Source organism: Atheta coriaria, unplaced genomic scaffold, assembly GCF_025399875.1.
Source record: "Atheta coriaria isolate IRGN ID8LTWV9N9 unplaced genomic scaffold, Caltech_Dcor_3.1 hic_scaffold_1_pilon, whole genome shotgun sequence".
In the NCBI taxonomy this organism is placed as follows: domain Eukaryota; kingdom Metazoa; phylum Arthropoda; class Insecta; order Coleoptera; family Staphylinidae; genus Dalotia; species Dalotia coriaria.
In genome coordinates this window covers 848,663-867,767 of record NW_027045443.1, presented here as the reverse complement: position 1 = coordinate 867,767, position 19,105 = coordinate 848,663, and the positions used below count along the sequence as shown (strand labels likewise).

Here is a 19,105-nt window from a genome sequence, read left to right as displayed (position 1 = left end):
TTGTATTTGGTCGCCATGGCAACAGAATAACAGTATTTGTTTGTATTTGCGCTCGGGGAGAGTAATCCGGTTAGTAGGATGTCGGAGGGCTCGTTTATGGTATCGCTGGCTGGGCAAGTGGTGTGTTTGGAGGTCCTTGCCGGCGCCGGATCGCGCTGGCATTGCAAATATGAATTTGTACACGGCGCTGATTGGCGGTGCGTCGGCGGCGTGCAGGCTGGCCTCTCGCAGATCGCCAATGTTGTTCAAAATGGTGAAAAAGTCGTTTTGAATCTACCGATACAAATAGTTTTTCGTTCTACTAATCCCTATGGATGTGAGTATTGAGTTTTTAATTTTTGGCGACAATACCAATGCGTTTTTTCGCTGTGCAGGGCCACAGATTATCCTGAGCGTATACTGCGACATGCAGCTAGCAGGTTATGGAAGATTGCACGTGCCGTTGCAGGCCGGTGTTCATCAGCTACGCGCACATCTATCGAAACCGATCGCATCAAGTTTATTCGGATACATTGGATCGTTTTTCGGCTATCAACCGGAATTGGTGCGCCCGACCATGATTGCCACCACGGCTGGCAGCAATCGTATGTTGTTTTGCGCTTTGTATTGTCAGTTGAAATTTAATTAATCATTTTTTACCAGTCATTCGAATGGTCTCCAGCGGTGAGGTGCAATTAACGCTGAATGTGATTACGCAGCATCTGCAGTCACTCGGATACGACGTCGGTAGTAACAATTGTCGCAGTCTGAATAGTGTTTAATATACAAATACAAGAAATTTAGCGCTGAAAAGCTTTTATTTAGTTATCCTGTAACGGTTGTGAAATGTGCATGGCAAATGCGGGATTCCCCTCCATTTGGTGATAAGTGAGAAAAGTCACCAGGAAAGATCCCCAGGATTGGCTAGCCGCTTGTCAAGTCACTGTCACTCTCGAACACACACTCGCGCACCGCAGAAGTCGTGGAGAACGGCGCCACGGTAGAGTCGTAACGAACCAGCGCTGCGTAGCAAACGAGCCCGCTACACCGGCGAGACACCAGCAGAAGTTTACGCCGCCGACGACAACAGCCCGGCGACGGCGCGCCGACGAGCTAGACGGTCCCTGCCTGCGCCCATCGGTGAGTAGTGTTCTGCGCCTTTTGAACCACCGCGCCTTGACCGACAAAAGCGACAGCAGCGAGCCGCGCGACCACCATCTTGTTTATTTTCTCGTGTGTGCGCGCCGCGATCGAGCAAACCGCCGGGCGAGCAGCCGGCTGCCGCCCCACGATCCCGAGGTCGGCGGGCGTGCGCCGCTCCCGCACCTGCCGCCGCCACCGCCGCCGATTGGCATGTGCTTGAGGCGCCCGGGGCGACGACACCGGCAGACATCATTGGGCGCATCGCGAGCAAGCATTTCGTCAAGTTGACCACGCACAGCGCGAGCAGCCACCCCGCCGCCAGAGCCGCTCACACCGGCCCGGCCGCCCCCGACGGCCCACGCAGCAGGCAGCGTCGCAATAGCCGCAGCAGCGGCGACGCGCCCCACGACAACGACGACGGCGGCCCCGGCTCAGACGCCACCGTCCCCGCGCACACGCCGCCGCCTGAGATGAATCACCACGTGACATCGACGGACGACCAGCGACGTCGCAACGACACCACTTTGGTACAGCAGCAGCAGCAGCAGCAGCAGACCCACAACGATATCGAAGAGATGGAAACACAGGAAGGTGAGTGTCGCCCCCAATTGTCCTCCCTCCCTAACCTCACCGCCTCCTCTCCTACTACTCCCGGTTCTAATGCATGCACGTGCACACATTGTGCCCCAGGCATGTCGTGGATCATGCATGTCGTCCTTCGGAGACGTTTCGGTCGGTGGTGAGGTTGCCGAGGTGGTGACATCGTCGGCGGCACTAACCTTATTTCTGCGAGAGAGAATCTGAATCGCAGTCGGCCATGCCCGAAACAAAACAAGATCACCGCCGGCCATACTAACATAAGTACTACCCTCGCAGTTCGCGTCCGCGGTTGCACCAGGTTTTAGATTTACGATTCATGCATGCTTAATTACCGCCGCCCCCGTCCGTCCGTGATATTTACGTTTATTTCACGTTTATTTTTGTCTCCGGCGTTATCATGGTCACAATAGTCACTCCAATGGAATTCATGACAGATGCAGGTGGCGGTGAGATGGATTCGCAAAACGGCGACGCGATCATCGGGCCACAGATCGACCCCAATTCGGCGCTGGTGGCCACCACGGGCAGTATGCAGCAGGACGCCGACATGGAGGAGGACGAGGCACGCTCCGAGGCCACTTTCCGCTTTTCCGTGCAACATTTCAGCAAGCTTAAGGTAAGCGCAATTCGCATGACAAAAGCTCGTCAAAAGCAGCTGTCACACAGCGCAATATTGTTCATTCAAAAAAAGTGCAAATCATTGCAATGACTTTGGTAGATTCCTGTGTGTGTGTGTGTCGCTCTCGTTGGATTTATTTTTATTACTGCGCTTATTTTAGGATTCGGTGCTTTCCCCGCCATGCTACGTGCGAAATCTACCATGGAAAATCATGGTAATGCCACGTACCAGCCATGGACAGGAGCGTGCACCTTCGTCGCGCTCGCTGGGATTCTTCCTGCAGTGCAACGGCGAGAGTGAATCCTCCTCGTGGAGCTGTTACGCTGTCGCAGAGCTGCGCCTACTCACCGTACGCGCTGAGATCGAGCCATTCTCGCGCAAGATCCAGCATCTTTTCTACCCAAGGAGAATGACTGGGGTTTTTCACATTTTATGGCATGGAACGACGTCTTGGACGCCGAAAAGGGGTACATTAAGGATGATTCAATTACACTGGAGGTGCACGTGGTCGCCGATGCGCCGCACGGCGTCTCCTGGGACAGCAAGAAGCACACCGGCTTCGTCGGGTTGAAGAACCAGGGTGCGACTTGTTACATGAACTCATTGCTTCAGACACTTTACTTCACCAACCAGCTGCGCAAGGCGGTCTACAAAATGCCCACCGAGTCGGACGACTCGACCAAGTCAGTCGCGCTGGCGCTGCAGCGCGTCTTCAACGAGCTGCAATTCAGCGATAAGCCAGTCGGCACCAAGAAGTTGACGAAGAGTTTCGGCTGGGAGGCGCTCGACTCTTTCATGCAGCATGACGTGCAGGAGTTCTTGCGCGTTCTACTCGACAAACTCGAAAGTAAAATGAAGGGCACTTGTGTCGAGGGCACGGTGCCGAAGTTATTCGAAGGCAAGATGATGTCTTACATTCGGTGCAAGAACGTCGACTATACCAGCACCCGCTCGGAGACGTTCTACGACATCCAGCTTAATATAAAAGGCAAGAAGAACATTGATGAATCATTCAGGACTACATCGCGCGCGAAACGCTCGATGGCGATAATAAGTATGACGCCGGCGAGCACGGCCTGCAGGACGCCGAGAAGGGTGTCATTTTCTCGGCCTTTCCACCAGTCCTACATCTGCACTTGATGCGGTTCCAGTATGACCCAATCACCGACTGCTCGGTTAAATTCAACGATCGTTTTGAGTTCTACGAGAAAATCTCACTGGACTCCTACCTGCAAGAGAAGAATCCACACAACCCAGCGAATTACACTCTGCATGCGGTGCTGGTACACTCTGGCGATAACCACGGCGGACACTACGTTGTATTCATCAACCCGAAAGGTGATGGCAAATGGTGTAAATTCGACGATGATGTTGTCTCGCGTTGCACCAAGCAGGAAGCCATCGATCACAACTACGGCGGGCACGATGAAGATATCAACATGACGGTGAAGCACTGCACCAACGCCTACATGTTGGTGTACATCCGCGATTCCGAACTGCATAATGTCCTGCAGGAGGTGACCGACGCCGACATCCCAACTGAGTTAGGCGATCGCCTTGCTGAAGAAAAACGCATGGAACAGGTGCGACGCAAGGAGCGCAACGAAGCGCATCTCTACATGACGCTCAACATCGTCCTGGAGGACTCATTCGACGGCCACCAAGGTAACGACCTCTATGATCAAGAGAAAGCGTTGTATCGGGTGTTCAAAATCAAGAAATCGGCGACCGTGGCGGAGATGATGGACCTGCTCGCTGATAGTTTCAAGTATCCGCTGGAGCAGATCCGGCCGTGGCCGTTCACCACACGTTCCAATAACACTTATCGTCCCAGTATCCTTGACTTCGACACTGATCTACACAAGAGCGTGATTGAGGCGTCCGAGAATCAAAACCCGTGGCACATTTTCCTCGAGTTGTTACCGCCGGATTCCGGCAGTCCCGCGCTGCCAGCGTTTGATAAAGACACCGATGTACTCATGTTCTTCAAACTCTACGACCCGAAACAGAAGAAGATGCATTACTGCGGTCATAGTTATCTGCCAGTCACGTCGAAGCTAGCTGACATCGTCCCGCTGCTGAATGAACGCGCTGGGTTCTCAGCGGACACCGAATTGTCGCTGTATGAAGAAATACGCCCGAACATGACAGAGAAGATCACCAGCCTTGCTGATCCGCTTGAAAAAGTGCTCGAGGAGTTGATGGACGGCGATATACTCGTGTTTGAACGTGACGAACGCGAAGAACTCTCCGATTTGCCCACGTGCATCGAGTTCTTCAAGGATTTATTCTTCCGCGTGGAGGTCACCTTCGTCGATAAGTGCATACCGAATGATCAGGGCTTCACAATGGAGTTGTCACTACGTATGACTTATGATCAGATCGCGCGCTCGGTGGCGCAACGCGTCGGCACCGATCCCTACCTGCTGCAGTTCTTCAAGACGCAGAACTACAAAGATAGTCCCGGCAATCCGCTCAAATGCACCTTCGAAGGTACGCTGAAAGACCTACTCGTGTATTCGAAACCGAAGGTGCCGAAGAAAATCTTCTACCAGCAGTTAAGTATTCGTGTCAATGAGCTGGAGAATAAGAAACAGTTCAAGTGCGTGTATCTCTCGCCGAAGCTGAAGGACGAGAAGGAACTGATTCTCTACCCGAGCAAGGGCGGTACTGTTGCTGATTTGTTAGATGAAGCTAAAAAGCAGGTGGAGTTGACTGAAGGCGGTAGTAATCGACTGCGCCTCACCGAGGTGAGTTCCAATAAGGTGAGTCTGGGTCCCAAGGAGGATACCTCGCTGGACGCGCTCGCCATCTGCACGAACAAGGTATTCCGTATTGAGGAGGTGCCGCTGGATGAGGTGCACATCGCCGACGATGAGCTGCTGGTGTCCTGCGCGCATTTCTATAAAGATATCTACGCCACATTTGGTACACCCTTCCTGATTAAGATAAAACAGGGCGAGCCTTTTGGGCGCGTGCGCGAGCGCATTCAGAAGAAATTGAACCTCCCGGAGAAAGAGTTCGAGAAGTTTAAGTTCGCTGTTATTTCGATGAATCGCCCCAGCTTCTTCTCCGACGATGAAGCTTTGATCAACCTCAACGAGTTTCGGCCTCAGACGCAGCCGCCCCAAGGTAATTGAATATTATTTATTAGATTTGAGACGATTGTATATGAAAAAATGTTGTGTATTTCAGGCAATAACAAGCCGTGGTTGGGGCTTGAACACATTAACAAAGCGCCAAAGCGGGCACGCTTCAACTGTCTTGAAAAGGCGATCAAAATCTACAACTGAACAGCATCGCATCGCCGGCGCGCTGTTGTAACTCTACGAATAACGTCAAAATGCAAGATAAATTCAAATTCAACGGACTGTGTTATATATTACGATGCATAAATAATTGCAACAATTTATCTACTAAATAATTACATGAGAAAATTAATTTATAATTATTATGTGTGCAGAAGAGCGGATGAAAAACGCGCGCAGCTTACGCAAATAATTAGATGTAACCCAAAACATGGAAGATGATAAACAGCTCTAAAACACACCACCGACACACAAAACACACACACAAACACACAGAGAATGAAGGCGGCGAATAGTTGAAACAATTTTTATGGCTGATTTGATTGGATTTACGCCGTGGCACTACTCCAACCCCAACACTATACTACTGCTGATCATCACAAAATCGTATATAATTTATAATATTTGTTTTTGTTTTTTTTTTCTACGCAGCAGTATCGAACGTCGATTATTAATTTCTTTTTTATTTGTGTAACTATGGTTAAATGTGCGTGAGGAGAGAGAGAAATCGAGCGCCGACTCACCGGTGTAGGGATGCAGGGCGATGCGAGAACGCGAGCGCAAGTTTTATTAAAGTAATTAATTTAAAGATTTAAAAGAACGTGCAGCAGGTGTCGTCAATGTGCGGATGGAAATAAACTTGTAAATACTTATTATTGATTGATCATCATATATGTCAATGTAGAATAATATTAATAATAATAATATAATCATTATTAATTCACAAACGCGTGCGTGCGTCATCCACACCTACCCTTTACTTATAATTATCGCTTCTCGGCAGACATGTTTTCGGTAATTACATGTTGATAATTCCGGTCGCGGTAAAAGTAAATTGATTTTTTTAAATTTATTAGTTTATTTGTTTAGATACAGTGTTTCAGTTTTGAATGAGATTCATGTTTGAGACAATCTTTTTCCTTTCCTTTCCGTTTTCCATGTTTAAATAAGAAATAAATAAATTCCAACCTATTGCGCCCTAGTATTACAACATTTGCACTACGAAATATATATTACAATTGCTTTAAATTAATAAATAGATATTTGAATCTTCACTAGGAATTAATTAACAAAGCGCACTTTGAAGGATCGATGCGTGCGCCGCGAATATAATAAGCTAAGATCAGTCTTGGTTGAGTCGAGCCGAACGTGGCGAGCGCGTTCAGTTTGTTCATGCGGTGGCGTCGGTGTGGAAACTTCCAGTCGGAATCACTTCAGCTGATAAGCGTGTATCGCAGGCCGGCGGCGATCAGCGCCGTCAGCATGCCGAAGAAACTCGCCGACAGCGACGCCGAACTCGAAGCGGACGCCAATCCGCACTGCGCCGAGCTGTACTCCGAGCAGTGGTTCTGTAACGCACAAGAGTGACACACATGAGCAAAACCGCCCGCCAAACGTGTTTTACGGCCGCTGCCATTCCAGAAACACTGAAAAACAGGTAGTACATACCTTGATCATGGCCGAGGACATCCTGTCGAGGAAGTTCCGACTAAATTCAGCGGCGGGCGCACCGCACGCACGTTCCGTTGTCTCCGTTGAGCATTCAACGTATTCTTGGAAGGTGCTGCAAAGAAGCGCACAAAACAAACGTAAATTTTCGAAACTTTTGTGCGATAAATATTTGACGTGAAGAAGAAAGTTGCGCATGCGCACCACTCACCAGCAAACATTCTTGATGCCCTCGTCGGCGATTTGACGCTTCCTCTTGCGTTGATATTCAACCATATCGACAGCGGGCACATCCTCGACGGCGACTTCATCAATTCGCGGCCGTCCCTGGATTTCCTTCATCGCTTGCGAGTAGCGATCGAAGCAGACCTGATTCTTATCCGCCACTTGCTTCATACAGGGCACATACTTGAGGTACTCCTCTTGATAGGTGGCGTTGTCGCATAATTCGCGCACCACCATGCTGGTGCCTTGGAAGAGTTTGTTGAAGTGTTTCCGGTGGTGCATACTCATGCACATGCGTGTATAGGAGTGGATACATCTTATAGCGCCTTTTAAGTCTCTGCGAACAGGTAAATTCCAATTAATTTCGTTGTTTTTTTGCGTGAAAATTTGATACTTACGGGCAAACTCTTTCTAGGTCCGTGCGGTTGGAGACGAATGTCATGCCGGATTCAGTAATCAGCGAAATCGGCTTGGCGCATTCGATAAGTCGCTCCTGCTCGCAGTGCGTGTGAATCGCACGAGCAAACCGCGATGTAATCACTGAAAAAACACAGAGAAACACGTCAACTCAAGGTTTGTCACAGACAAATATAAGTTTTTCCTGGCATTCATTCAAATTCCTGCGTAAACATTGCGCGCGTCCACCAGAAAACTGATAGTGCTACTGGATAGATAAGCGTGGTGCGCCGATTCGGTACTCAACGTGAATGAGAGCGCAAGGCACTCAATCGAATCGCACAATCAGTTTAGCAAGCGCGGCGCGCCGATGATACAAGTGTTTTGCCCGCGCCGAATGCCGTCTGGTGCGCGCGCGGCGGTCGAGCCCAGCTCAAACTCGCCGCCGATTGGCCGGACGCGTATCGTACGATGTCTTCGACGTGTGTTCCTCACCTGGCGCGCGCTCGCTCGCACCGAGCGCACGAAAATAGCGCGCCGCTTCGCCAATTCACAATTTGTTTACGCGCGAGAGTACGCGACTATTTACAACTCATCAGCGTTGTCCGTGATCGCCGTATTTCGCACGATTGTGATCGCACCGATTATCATTACGCCAGTGATTCACCAATTCATTTCTCCGGCGTGGGTGACTATCAGGAGACACGCGATATTGTAGTAGGTATATACAAATAGTATTTGCATGCATGATGCATTTTTTTCAAATCAATGATTCACGCATCGTACGATTTTCAGCAGTGCGCTGTTATTGGTCCGTGGTATGATTGATCATCGTCCTTATTCGTCAATTAGGAGCTCAGTACGGCGCTCAATTGGTATACAAAAACGCGCGCCGATAAATGCACAATTGCCATGAATTAACACTCCATTCATGCCTACTTTACTCGCGATGCAATCGTACGAAACTCGAAAAAAAAATCAAGATGTTCGAAAATTTCCAGTCAAACTTTCCAGCGCCCAAGGCCAGCCGCAATAAAATCCAAAACTTATCTAGCCGCCACAAAATTTCCGTCGAGTGTTGAAATTTTCGCTGATTTCGGGGCAGAAATAAAAGTTAAACTCGTAAAAAACGTTTTAACAGTTTCGAAAATCGCGTTTTTATTGAGTAATTAAAAATTGCGCGCGTTTTACGTAATTTATTTCAGTAGAAATTTAATACTAAGATAAAGAGCATTAATATCGCACTTAAATAAATAAATAAACATTGAAGAGTGATGACAGTGCGTGCAAAAAACCATGCATGACTTTTACTTCCGAAGATTTGATTTATTTCAGTGCGCATCATGCTCATCTTAAGTCTAATCCAAGTATAAAGCAGTTAAGTCGACTTACGTGTTATAAATAATGCTGTATAGATGGTAAAACACCTTTTGATTTGTTTAATCACAGTATTCATTCTTCTTCAGGCCTTCCCTTTAGGTACTTCCGGTCGGTAGTAAGTTGTTGTAGGTAAGTAGTAAGTAAGTGACGTTTAGCGCACTTAATCTTTGGAATTTTAAGTATTTTTCTCTTTGAATACTTCGTCTTAACACATAAATAGATCTTCTTAAACGTTTACGTAACAGGGGCAATAATAATTCTTGTTGAGAAAATGTTTGGTTTTCAGCGATTCGGTGAGTTGGACTTTTGTAAGTAAGAGTTGAGTCGGACCACGACCACGTGGAAGCAGCAGCAGCAGGTAGGGAGCGCGAGAGATAGAGGTATGGGGCCCGGTGCGCGTGCAAACACGTCGAATGCTGCCGACTAACTGACTTCGAGCGAACTGAGCGAAGGCGCGATCGGCGCGAACGTAGCGAGCTGGGTGATCCGCGATCCTCTCGCCGCTCCACGGACGCCGGTGCTATATAGGGGCCGCCGCACCGCTCGCACCCATTGCCCAACCACACACAACTCCATTGCTCCTTGTTCAGCGCACACACACACCTGACGCGTTTGCGTATGGATGGTGTGATGCCGCTGGTTGGGTGACGTCATGTCGTATGATTTTCTACCGGGCGCCCACCAAACCCATGGTCCCCCCCGGTTCCACCAAGTTTTAGCGTGCGATTGCATCGACTACAGCCCATTCAGACCCATTCGGATCGTGTCGCATACATGGGAACAACTCGAATAAATTCAACAGCTTCCATTTAATTATTTATTGTTTCTGTTTTGAATTCAGCCAACGCGCATTCCTCACATTTTATTTTGATTTAAAATGTTAGTTTTTATATTTTAAGCTACAAATCGAAAGGAATTGGCATTGTAAGTAGGTGAAGTTCGTTTTCACCTTCGAAAGAAATTTTGTGTCAAATATTTCGCACGATTCTAATCCCAGCCGACTGGTTTTCAAGGGTATTTACTCCCAGCAGCGGCGATTGGCCCTTGCGGCGATTAAATTCTTATCAAAAAATACGTCCGCGTCCAGTCACAATCCGATTGTCGGCCGTACATTCTAGTCATTTACATATTCCAACATATTCCAACTATTATTAATGTTGCGCGCATTCTTGATTAATTGTTTCGTATCAATATTCGTTATTTATTAGATAACAGCCGAACGTGTTTATAACTTGCAACTGTTACATATTTCGAAGCACATTCCGCGTTTCGTAGGTGAGTTTTTACTTAAAAAACTATTTACAATTAAGGAAATGATTTGCAATTTGATTTGGTTACAAAATAAAGCGCGCTTTTTATTCGGCTAAACGCTAAATGTTAATTATAATTCGAATTACACAAAAACTAAACATCGTATGATTCTTAATTACCTACGGCTAGCAGCCAGCGAACGCTAAAGAAATTAAGCGGTAATTGACGCACATGCATGCATGAGAGACAATCGGTGGGAACGTGAATGAGGAGCACGGGTAATGTTGTTATTTTGATTCGTTTGGGGGCTCGTAAAAAACCGTTTGACGTGCGGCGGATTGACGTGCGCCTGATTGTAAAACAAAATGGAAGATTTGTTTACCAACAGCGGAGAGCGGAGTTGTTTTTGTTTGTTTTTGATGTGTATTTTCTGAAAATCATGAAAATATAATGCTGCTTTTCATTTCGGTCACATTTCGCCGAAAAACGTGCGAATTGCGCGACGAGGGCAATAAACAAGTCAGACATCAAACAAACCTCGATCACCTACGGCGCACGTCCGCGTCGTCCTCAAGCATTTCGCGGTATTAAAACTATAGCGCGCGCACATCACGTTTTCCCGCAATTTTCAACGTTTACCATGTGCGGAACTAAATTGTGTTGTGATTCGGTCGCTAATTGCTGCAGCCTTAGTTCGAATCACAACACAAAGGTTTCCATGACACTGTGAGTTAATCAATTCCCGAAGGCCGCGCATGAAAATTCTAGGATAACCGTAATCAGGTTGTTATTTTGTAAAATATGTCCGGAGACACTTGCGTCTTTCAGCCGTCGCTGAATCGGATGGGAAGCGAGGATGGTGGTAAAAATAAAAGTGAATATGTTTATTTTTATTGCGCAGGAGAGGCCGGGCGCTGCTTGTTTGCGACGAATCTGGCCACGCCGGCGGTTGCGGAGGCAGCGATGGCGGCGCAGAAACCTCATAACTCATAACGTATGCACTTTGGCACCTTTGGCGCTTGATTTCGATTTGCCAAGCGCGGAAAACAAACTGTATAGCGGCGAATTCATCAACTCCTACGGGTTTTGAATGTACGACGGAGTTTCTTTGACAGATGCGCATAATTTATGTACATCAAAAAGCTGAAATTTCAGTTTCGTATGATGATGATTTCAAATATTTGCTCGTTACTTCGATGTTTACTTATTCACTTTTTAACCTTACCGTTAGTATTGGTTTTGGCCCAGTTATTAATATTCGAGACGCAAAAGGTCATTGCGGTGCGCTTGAAAACAATACATTTTTATCCCTTCGAAATTATTGGAATATTTGTGAATAGAATTTTTTTTCGAATGTTTAAACTCTGCTTTCCAAATTTCACGCTAGTTTTCAGTGTGTTGGATGTACGTCAGTCGAGATTTGCATCGCAAAACCGCACGATTGGACGACTCATAATAATTTACATCATAAACACAAGTGAATATTAATTGCGCTGTAAAAAACAAAAATAAAAATTGCGTTTTCATCTTTTCGATATTCGCGCACACAGACGCAACGGTAGTGAAACTGCATAACAATCGGCGCGCGTGGATTTACAAGTCAAATGCGATTTCGATGCCGTCTGCGCCTGAATATGGGGCGCAACCTTAAGCCGACGTAACCCGATAGAAGTATATGGCACGAAATTATCATTGGAAATGCGTTGCACACACCGTGATTGTCACAATTCGGTGGCAACAGGCGGGCGTGCGTTACCATGTCAAGAAAGAAAGTTGCGCATTGTATTATGCATTCAATTCGACCTAATGAATTACAAAATGCAATTTTTTTCCTGTTGGAATAAGGAACATTTGCCACAAATTTTTTCGTATGTTTAATGATTGAAATATTAAACTAATTTATTCCAATTTGTTTCCTCGTCGTAAAAACTTAATGATTTAATCGCACCAGACATAATTTATCATTATCATCCGCAAAAAATGTGTGCTTGTCGACTTATATTGTATCTATATCAATATCTAGCTGGTATTTAAACAAAGTTAACCAACAAAAGACGTCACCGCATACGCAAGCGTTACTTTCGCACGCTCTGCCTTTTACCTTGTTTAAACTTTTTTTTCTCTATGTACTTAGAATGTTCATACAGGTAATTGCGTCTTAAGTTTGCGCTCGCGCGCTGTTTGTGTTTTGGTTGAAGTTTAAGGCCAAGGCAACAACTAGTCAAGTTCGCGTTACATAAACTTCAAAACTTGCAGCTGGAATGCAAACAAAACGCATAGCACAACTTAAACAATCAATGCACACATTCACGCCTTATCAATATTTATCGGCAGACGAATCATACGATATCGGATGATCAGAAATTTGGCAATTCCCGTAATAGATTATCGATATCGTTGTAATTGCATCAGAACACAATGAATCCGCTGAAATTACGCAATTCATTCAATTTAATGCAAAATTCAAACGATTATTACACTTTGTGCGCGGGCAATTAAACGGTGCACAAAACATTTATTTAATTGATCATGAAATGTTAATAAAAGTGTTGGATTTTAGTTTCGAGTTGTTTTTCACAACGCATGCAAATTTCAGCAACATACGAGTGTTTAACATAAAAAGTTCGCACAACACGTTTGTATGATAAGGCTTTAATACCCGATGATAGGGTATTTCGTATAAATATTGTAATAAATACGGGCGGAGGCGCGCGTTGGTCGAGTGACAATAACAACCGCATGTAATTACTTAGCATTTGTTTAAAAGTGCGAACTTGTAGCGGAATGTTAAGCAGAGATAACTATGGTAATATCGTCGAAGAACGCATGATGGCGTGATAGGGTCAGGCGAGGTATTCGACCGATACACATTCGAAATTTGAAAAACAACCGAAAAAAATGTCGTGGAAAAAAAAACAAGTTTCGCATGCATATTAATATCAGTTGCGCTGGCAAAAAAACGGAAAAAAACCACACGAAATCTATGAATGTGTTACGTAATTAATGAAATGACACCCCAGAATCACCGATTAAAGTGTTTGATACACGCTTGATTGGGCAATCACTCATCCAAATCTCGCAATACGCAAATAAACAATAAATGTTATTGTGTGCTAATTTGAGTCGAGATCGTCACGCACATGTTGAAAAAAGCGTCGTCTGCATCGAAGTGTGAATGCATGCAACAAGCATTCGATGTGATGTAAACGCGCAATAAGCCAACTAATAATTGGATATTAATTGAATCGATTAACGGCGTCGAGGAGCGCGCCGGCGACTTGTTGTGTTCCTTTTTATTGCGCGTTCGCGATTTGACCTCTGTGTTCATTTGCGCCGGCTGCTTGATTCGTTTGATTTCTGTGCTGGTGCAGGAGCAGGACCGCGCGCCGGTCACGTCAATATCAAATCAATCACGATGTTTTCCTTTGCGCCCGGCGGCGGCGTGTAAACGAAAAAAGCAAAACAAAACAATACGAGATATCAGTGCGCGCCGAATTGTAATCTAAGCGATTGTTGATTGCTTAACGAGCAATTGTCTCAATTTTGGTTGATGTGATTACCCGGCGTGTGGGTTTGAGTGTGTGTAATCAAACATGTTAACTGTTTATGTTTAAATTTATGATAAATACTACGCGGCGGTTCGCTAGCGCTACCTATGCGCGACTAGTGTTAACGTCGGGAAATTTTTCGCTGCGTCGGGAAATGCGCGTTTTCCACGACGAGAGGTTTATTGATCATCCCGCCAGGCCGCCTGCAGCAATCGAGCGCGTTGCGTGTACGCTGATCAATTTTCCGCTGTGTTTCCTGCGCCTCGCATGCATGCAGGGAGACGTTTCGTCGGCGATGGTTGATGCGGGCACGAATACCTCGCCATGAAAGCGTCGGTGGCGGCGGCGAGTGCGGCGGGCACGGCGCTGCATCACCATGCGGCCGCCAACGTGCACCATGCACCAGCACATCATCCATGGGTGAGTGGACTGCATTCAAATTTAATCCAATCAGTTTCTTTCATTCGGCGCGTATGGAATTTAATTTCGTAGCTCATCACGTTGTGCGTGCTGTTCGGACTCGGCGTCGTGGCGCTCGCCGTGTTCTGGATCCGGCGATGCAAGTAAGTAACCCAGACGCTGCTGTTTTTAGACATCTCCTCCCACGTGAACGGGAAACTCATGCATGATGAATAGGGAATATCCATTGCATCAATTTTAAATGGCTTCCCATGTGAAAAATGCACTTTTAATTCAGTGGTTCATTGATTGCTTATTAAATGTTAAGCGTGAGTGTTGTTGAGTTTGATGGGGCTTTATTTGAAGGTCCAATGTGCCAAGGCATGAATACACGGCGGTGAGTCTCGATAACACGGCGGGCCTTCACTGCCTGCAGGCGCCGTCGATCGAGGACCGTCCTCGCCAGCAGGTCGATGAGGAACTCGCCAAATATCAGCGTCACCTTGGCCTGGAAAGTCGGTACTTCTTCACTGGGAGCCTGGGCAAAATCGGCGCCCGACTCAACAAGCAATGGTAAACATTTTTTCAGGATATTTCTTCTACTTTCTCTTCATCACAACTTCATCGATTTGCTATCAGGTTTATAGTGAAGGATAAGCATGTGGACGCAGAGCGCCTGTTGTCCTTAGTGGATTTACCCAGCGCGGCGCCCATCAAGCCCAACGCTGCCACCAAACAGATTCTGATGGATCTCTTCCGGTCTTTGCATCATCCCTACGTCCTACCTATCCTGGATGTTGAATTCTGGGACTTGACGCATGGGGCAGGCGCGGCGGTGGTATCACCTCTAAGTGCTGATGGCAGTTTGAAGGACTTGATCTATCGAGGGGAGCATTACGAACGGAGGCATGCGGGCAGAGGCCGTGGATTGCCCTATAGGCAGGTGAGTTGATCAATATTTGATCGATTTGATCAGCACTTCCCACATGGGGTGAGCTATTCATAGATTCTAACTGTGAGTGAGGTCAAGGCTCAAATATTCCCAAGAAATGCTGAAAATCAATACATTCTACCCACTCTTGCTATAGATACAGTACTTGGCTCGACAAATCTTGGAAGCTCTCTCGTTCCTGCGCGCCCGCAGCTTTCCAAAGTTCTACCACCTGCATGCGGGTAACGTGATTATCCAAAACGGAGTCGCCCGATTGGCGGGGCTGGAAAACACGTTGTTCTGCCTGTCACTAGCGCGGAAACCGGCGATGGACGAGGTCCTCGCGTTCGGTCACCTCCTCTTTGAAATGACCACTGGGTATGTATACGTGGTACCCTTCTAGGGTTATCTGTATATGTGGATATGGTGGGTTCTTTCAGCTGTGAACCGACCGACGCGCTGCTCGCGTCCCCAACCGCTTTGCGACGCGAACTGGACAGATCCTCAGCCCCTGAACAGATCGCCGACGTGCTCACGTTGATCTTTGACGCGCATGCGTCTGCCGCCACCAACCCAGGAGATGGACCATCTCTGGACGACATCGTGCGCCAGGAGATGTTCAGGGGTCGAGCTGCGTGAGCTGTGCCGGCGTACGGCCACTGCGCTGCAGCCGGAAATGCTGAAGGGGGTGGCCGACCTGCTGCACCTCATCGGCGATCTGCAAGCGGGTGCCGGTACTGCAACGGCAACCGCCACCACCGCCGCCGCAGCGCCGCGTGCGCCTACGCCGGCGGCGGCCGGGGGCGCAAGGTACAGAAAACGCAAACACAAACAGATCGAGGAGGTCGTGCCCGCGGAGTGCGAATGCGATCACAAAGCGGCGCCTAGCGGCAGCTGACCGATAGCGTAGTCTCTGAAATTCTGTCTCTATTTTCTACTCTCTCTTAATCTATTTCTCTATCTCCTTGTCTCTTTGTTTCTCCTGCTGCGTTACGTTCGAAAGCTCCGTATTTTGTTTTGCGTTTCTATCTGTCGCCTCTTGCGTTCTCGTAGCCCGTTTAGTAATTGTAGTTCGTTATCATTTGTAGTATCGTTGCTGATGAGGTAGAAACGGACGTCTTTCGACGGCGATACCATCACGGCGACGACGCTTACGAGGCGTGCGACGAAACGCTCACGGTGACGATCGTCGGCGAGCTGGGTCGGTAGCGCCGGCGCAGTAGCGCTCGTTACGTAGGCCACTAGCGATTACAGGGCAGCACGACGCGCAACTCCGCAACCAAACACCATCCGATTTATAGTCGTAGCGTTCCAACGAAACAAACCAACTAGGATCTAATGAGCAAACTAAAATTCGTTATAATCTGCAATATTCTTAATACTTTTTCGAAGCGATAATCAATTTTTAAGCAAGCGTTTACCATGAATTCAGCCCGAAACTTCAAAAACCTCAGATTGTCGACACCTCAAACATCACACTGAACATTGTCCCATTTCACTCGTCTACTGTTAATTGTTAAGCTTCAAAGCTTTGGTATGAATTCATGATAAGCAATATATAAACTTAGTGAATACAAATGAAGCAAATCAATTTCTGAAGCAATCAAGTTTAAAGCGACATTTATTCTCTTACGAAAGAATGCTTATAAATATTTAAAGAAAAACGTGTCAAAATGTTAAACTTTTCAAGAAATTTAAAATTTACATGCAAACTATGCCAATTAAACGAAGCAAGCAAACGCAGAGTATAAAAGCAAAGCAACGCAAATTGTAAGATAAACGTATACATTTTGGAAACAAATTCGAAGAGGCCAAAAATGCAAGATTTTGGACCAAGAAGTTGTGCAAAACTAGAGACTTTAGCCACCTAGCGATAGAATGTAGTGTTGATAACTAACTGATTGATTTATCTCGACATTTAGGCATAACTCTACCACGTAGTAAGTTGATTTGTTCAAAGTGCCATGCGTACGGAGAGTACTACGTTTGGGTTTTCATAGCGTTTTTCTAGTGCGTAGCGTGTTTTCGTTCTTGTGGATTTGTGTGCCGATCGATGTACTTAACAGACCGTAGATTTTGTAAAACACACATTGTTACACGTCTATACACACGTTGCGTCTACACTTCTCGATTCTACACACGGAGGCGAACACGATACAAAGCGAAACAAGACAACATCAAAAACAATCAATAAAACCGTCCCAAAATATAAAAAAAAAAATACCGAAGCGTCGATGCTTTCCGAGAGGGTTTTATTGCGAGTACACACCACTGACATTTCCCTCAGCGCATGCAGGGCGCGCCGGATGGCTGAATGGTGGTATCCGAGCTACCCTGTGTGCCCATGTCAATTAGCAGTGTTGTTTAATGGCTCTTTTTGCAGTGACTATTTAGGCAGTTGCACGCCCGTGGCCGATACCCACGCCGACAGTGATTGCAGCGATGATGATGATGATGATGACGATGACGTGCCAAGACGCTTTTCGTCTTTCCCACCACGGATCTCAAAGATTGCGCCTTCCTGGCGTCGCAATCGAGGCACGATGATGTGCCATTTTGCCGCGTAGATTACGACGGTGATAAGTGCCGGACGTACCTCGCGTCGAATTCCATGATAGAGATTTGACGCAATGCAACATTCCGACGCGCCGCCGCCATTGAGAGCCTCCGTTATACACGATGGACGCTTATTTTTCTAATGATGTACATATCTAGAACTGCTAGCAATTCTACGTTCTTTGCATGTGCTATTTGTATGCAGTTTAGACTCCTCAAATTCGTCCTTGTATTGCAATTTTTCGAGATTGTGAAAGCTGTAACTGAATTCTAAATATTTATAAGTGTAACACAATCATCACAACGAAATGAGATATTAAATCACGTAAGAAAACAAACAGATGGGCAAGTGAATCATTTATTTATAAAAATATAACGTTTCAGTATAGGCATTAGTAATACCTGCAATTTTTTAATGTGCAAGATAAAAATTACCGTAATCAACGACACGATTCGTAAAAATCAATGAAAAATTGCACATTGCAGCCGACTTTATAACACCTTATTAAATAACAAAAGCTGGGCATTTTAGTTTTATTAAGCTTGAATTTAAAATTGTACAGTTTTATGCGCAGTCTTGAGTTTGAACGCATAACAATGAGGCAGCTCATATTTTCAGCGTTATGTATTCTACAAATTCAACTTTCTGCAAGTCTCGGCATTGCTTTCAGTATTAAACTGGAATTTGTATCCAATTTCATCACATCAAATCATGGAAAGTTTGATTTGTATTTTTCGTCTTGGAGTGACAAAGAACAACAAAATTTGTTCAAAAATTCAGCGCAGTTGCTTAAAATTTCCTCGGCGGAATTCACCAACAATGAAACATCAATCCGTATTTACGATTTCATGCTTGCTAACAATGAAAGTTTAAAAACTCTCTCTGATAACGCCGTAAAACTGTTATTAATTCAAAATGACACCCCGATTGATCAGTTTCTGAAAGATCAAGACATCTTACCAAGTCGAAATATTTTCATTGCTAGGTTTATTAACGCTAATGAAAATGTCCTGGTAAAACTATCACGAATTTATCGGCTTGGGAATGTCCCCAACTCAAAAATATACGACGATTACTTATTAACATGGAGAAGTGGCGAGAAAGTGGACCTAAACTTGCTGAAAATGAAACAAAAACGCATTAACTTCAATGGTATGAAACTTCCGGTTGCGATTGTTTTGAGTAGTCCTCGAACTCTACCACGTTTGGAAGATTTTCGTGATCAATGGACAGACACGTACACCAAAGCTAACTACGGTCCCATCATGAAATTGTTTGCTTATTTTAATATTACACCGGAATTTAAGGTGGTACCCGATT

At 46.1% G+C, this 19,105-nt stretch overlaps 4 protein-coding genes and 1 long non-coding RNA gene across 5 annotated transcripts; 4 read left to right on the top strand and 1 right to left on the bottom strand.

Moving 5' to 3' along the window:
• Positions 1-78: 78 nt before the first annotated feature.
• Positions 79-792, top strand: LOC135791013 (B9 domain-containing protein 1-like). Its single transcript, XM_065301326.1, has 3 exons — positions 79-316; positions 375-584; positions 643-792. Exons 1-3 carry the CDS (start codon positions 79-81, stop codon positions 759-761), a joined length of 567 nt encoding a protein of 188 aa, XP_065157398.1. The 3' UTR covers positions 762-792.
• A 122-nt stretch (positions 793-914) lies between these two features.
• On the top strand, positions 915-5,859 carry LOC135790876 (ubiquitin carboxyl-terminal hydrolase 7-like). The gene is given in 6 exon segments (XM_065301165.1): positions 915-1,713; positions 2,133-2,338; positions 2,502-2,739; positions 2,742-3,353; positions 3,356-5,473; positions 5,537-5,859. Coding segments are annotated over 6 exon segments (3,393 nt in total). The 5' UTR covers positions 915-1,592; the 3' UTR covers positions 5,635-5,859.
• Positions 5,860-6,488: 629 nt separating this feature from the next.
• Positions 6,489-9,253, bottom strand: LOC135790994 (uncharacterized). The gene is made up of 5 exons (XM_065301309.1): positions 9,112-9,253; positions 7,722-7,863; positions 7,310-7,660; positions 7,099-7,213; positions 6,489-6,998 (listed from the first exon to the last, which is right to left on the bottom strand). The coding sequence occupies exons 1-5, from the start codon at positions 9,173-9,175 to the stop codon at positions 6,864-6,866; spliced, it is 807 nt and encodes a 268-aa protein (XP_065157381.1). The 5' UTR covers positions 9,176-9,253; the 3' UTR covers positions 6,489-6,863.
• Positions 7,977-12,202, top strand: LOC135791146 (uncharacterized). The gene is made up of 3 exons (XR_010547938.1): positions 7,977-8,440; positions 8,515-10,374; positions 11,252-12,202. It is a non-coding gene; the product is annotated as an uncharacterized lncRNA (long non-coding RNA).
• A 1,642-nt stretch (positions 12,203-13,844) lies between these two features.
• On the top strand, positions 13,845-18,122 carry LOC135790942 (slowpoke-binding protein-like). Its single transcript, XM_065301237.1, is given in 8 exon segments — positions 13,845-14,318; positions 14,391-14,461; positions 14,664-14,870; positions 14,937-15,240; positions 15,386-15,606; positions 15,669-15,854; positions 15,856-16,038; positions 17,612-18,122. Coding segments are annotated over 8 exon segments (1,452 nt in total). The 5' UTR covers positions 13,845-14,222; the 3' UTR covers positions 17,796-18,122.
• Positions 18,123-19,105: the final 983 nt, after the last annotated feature.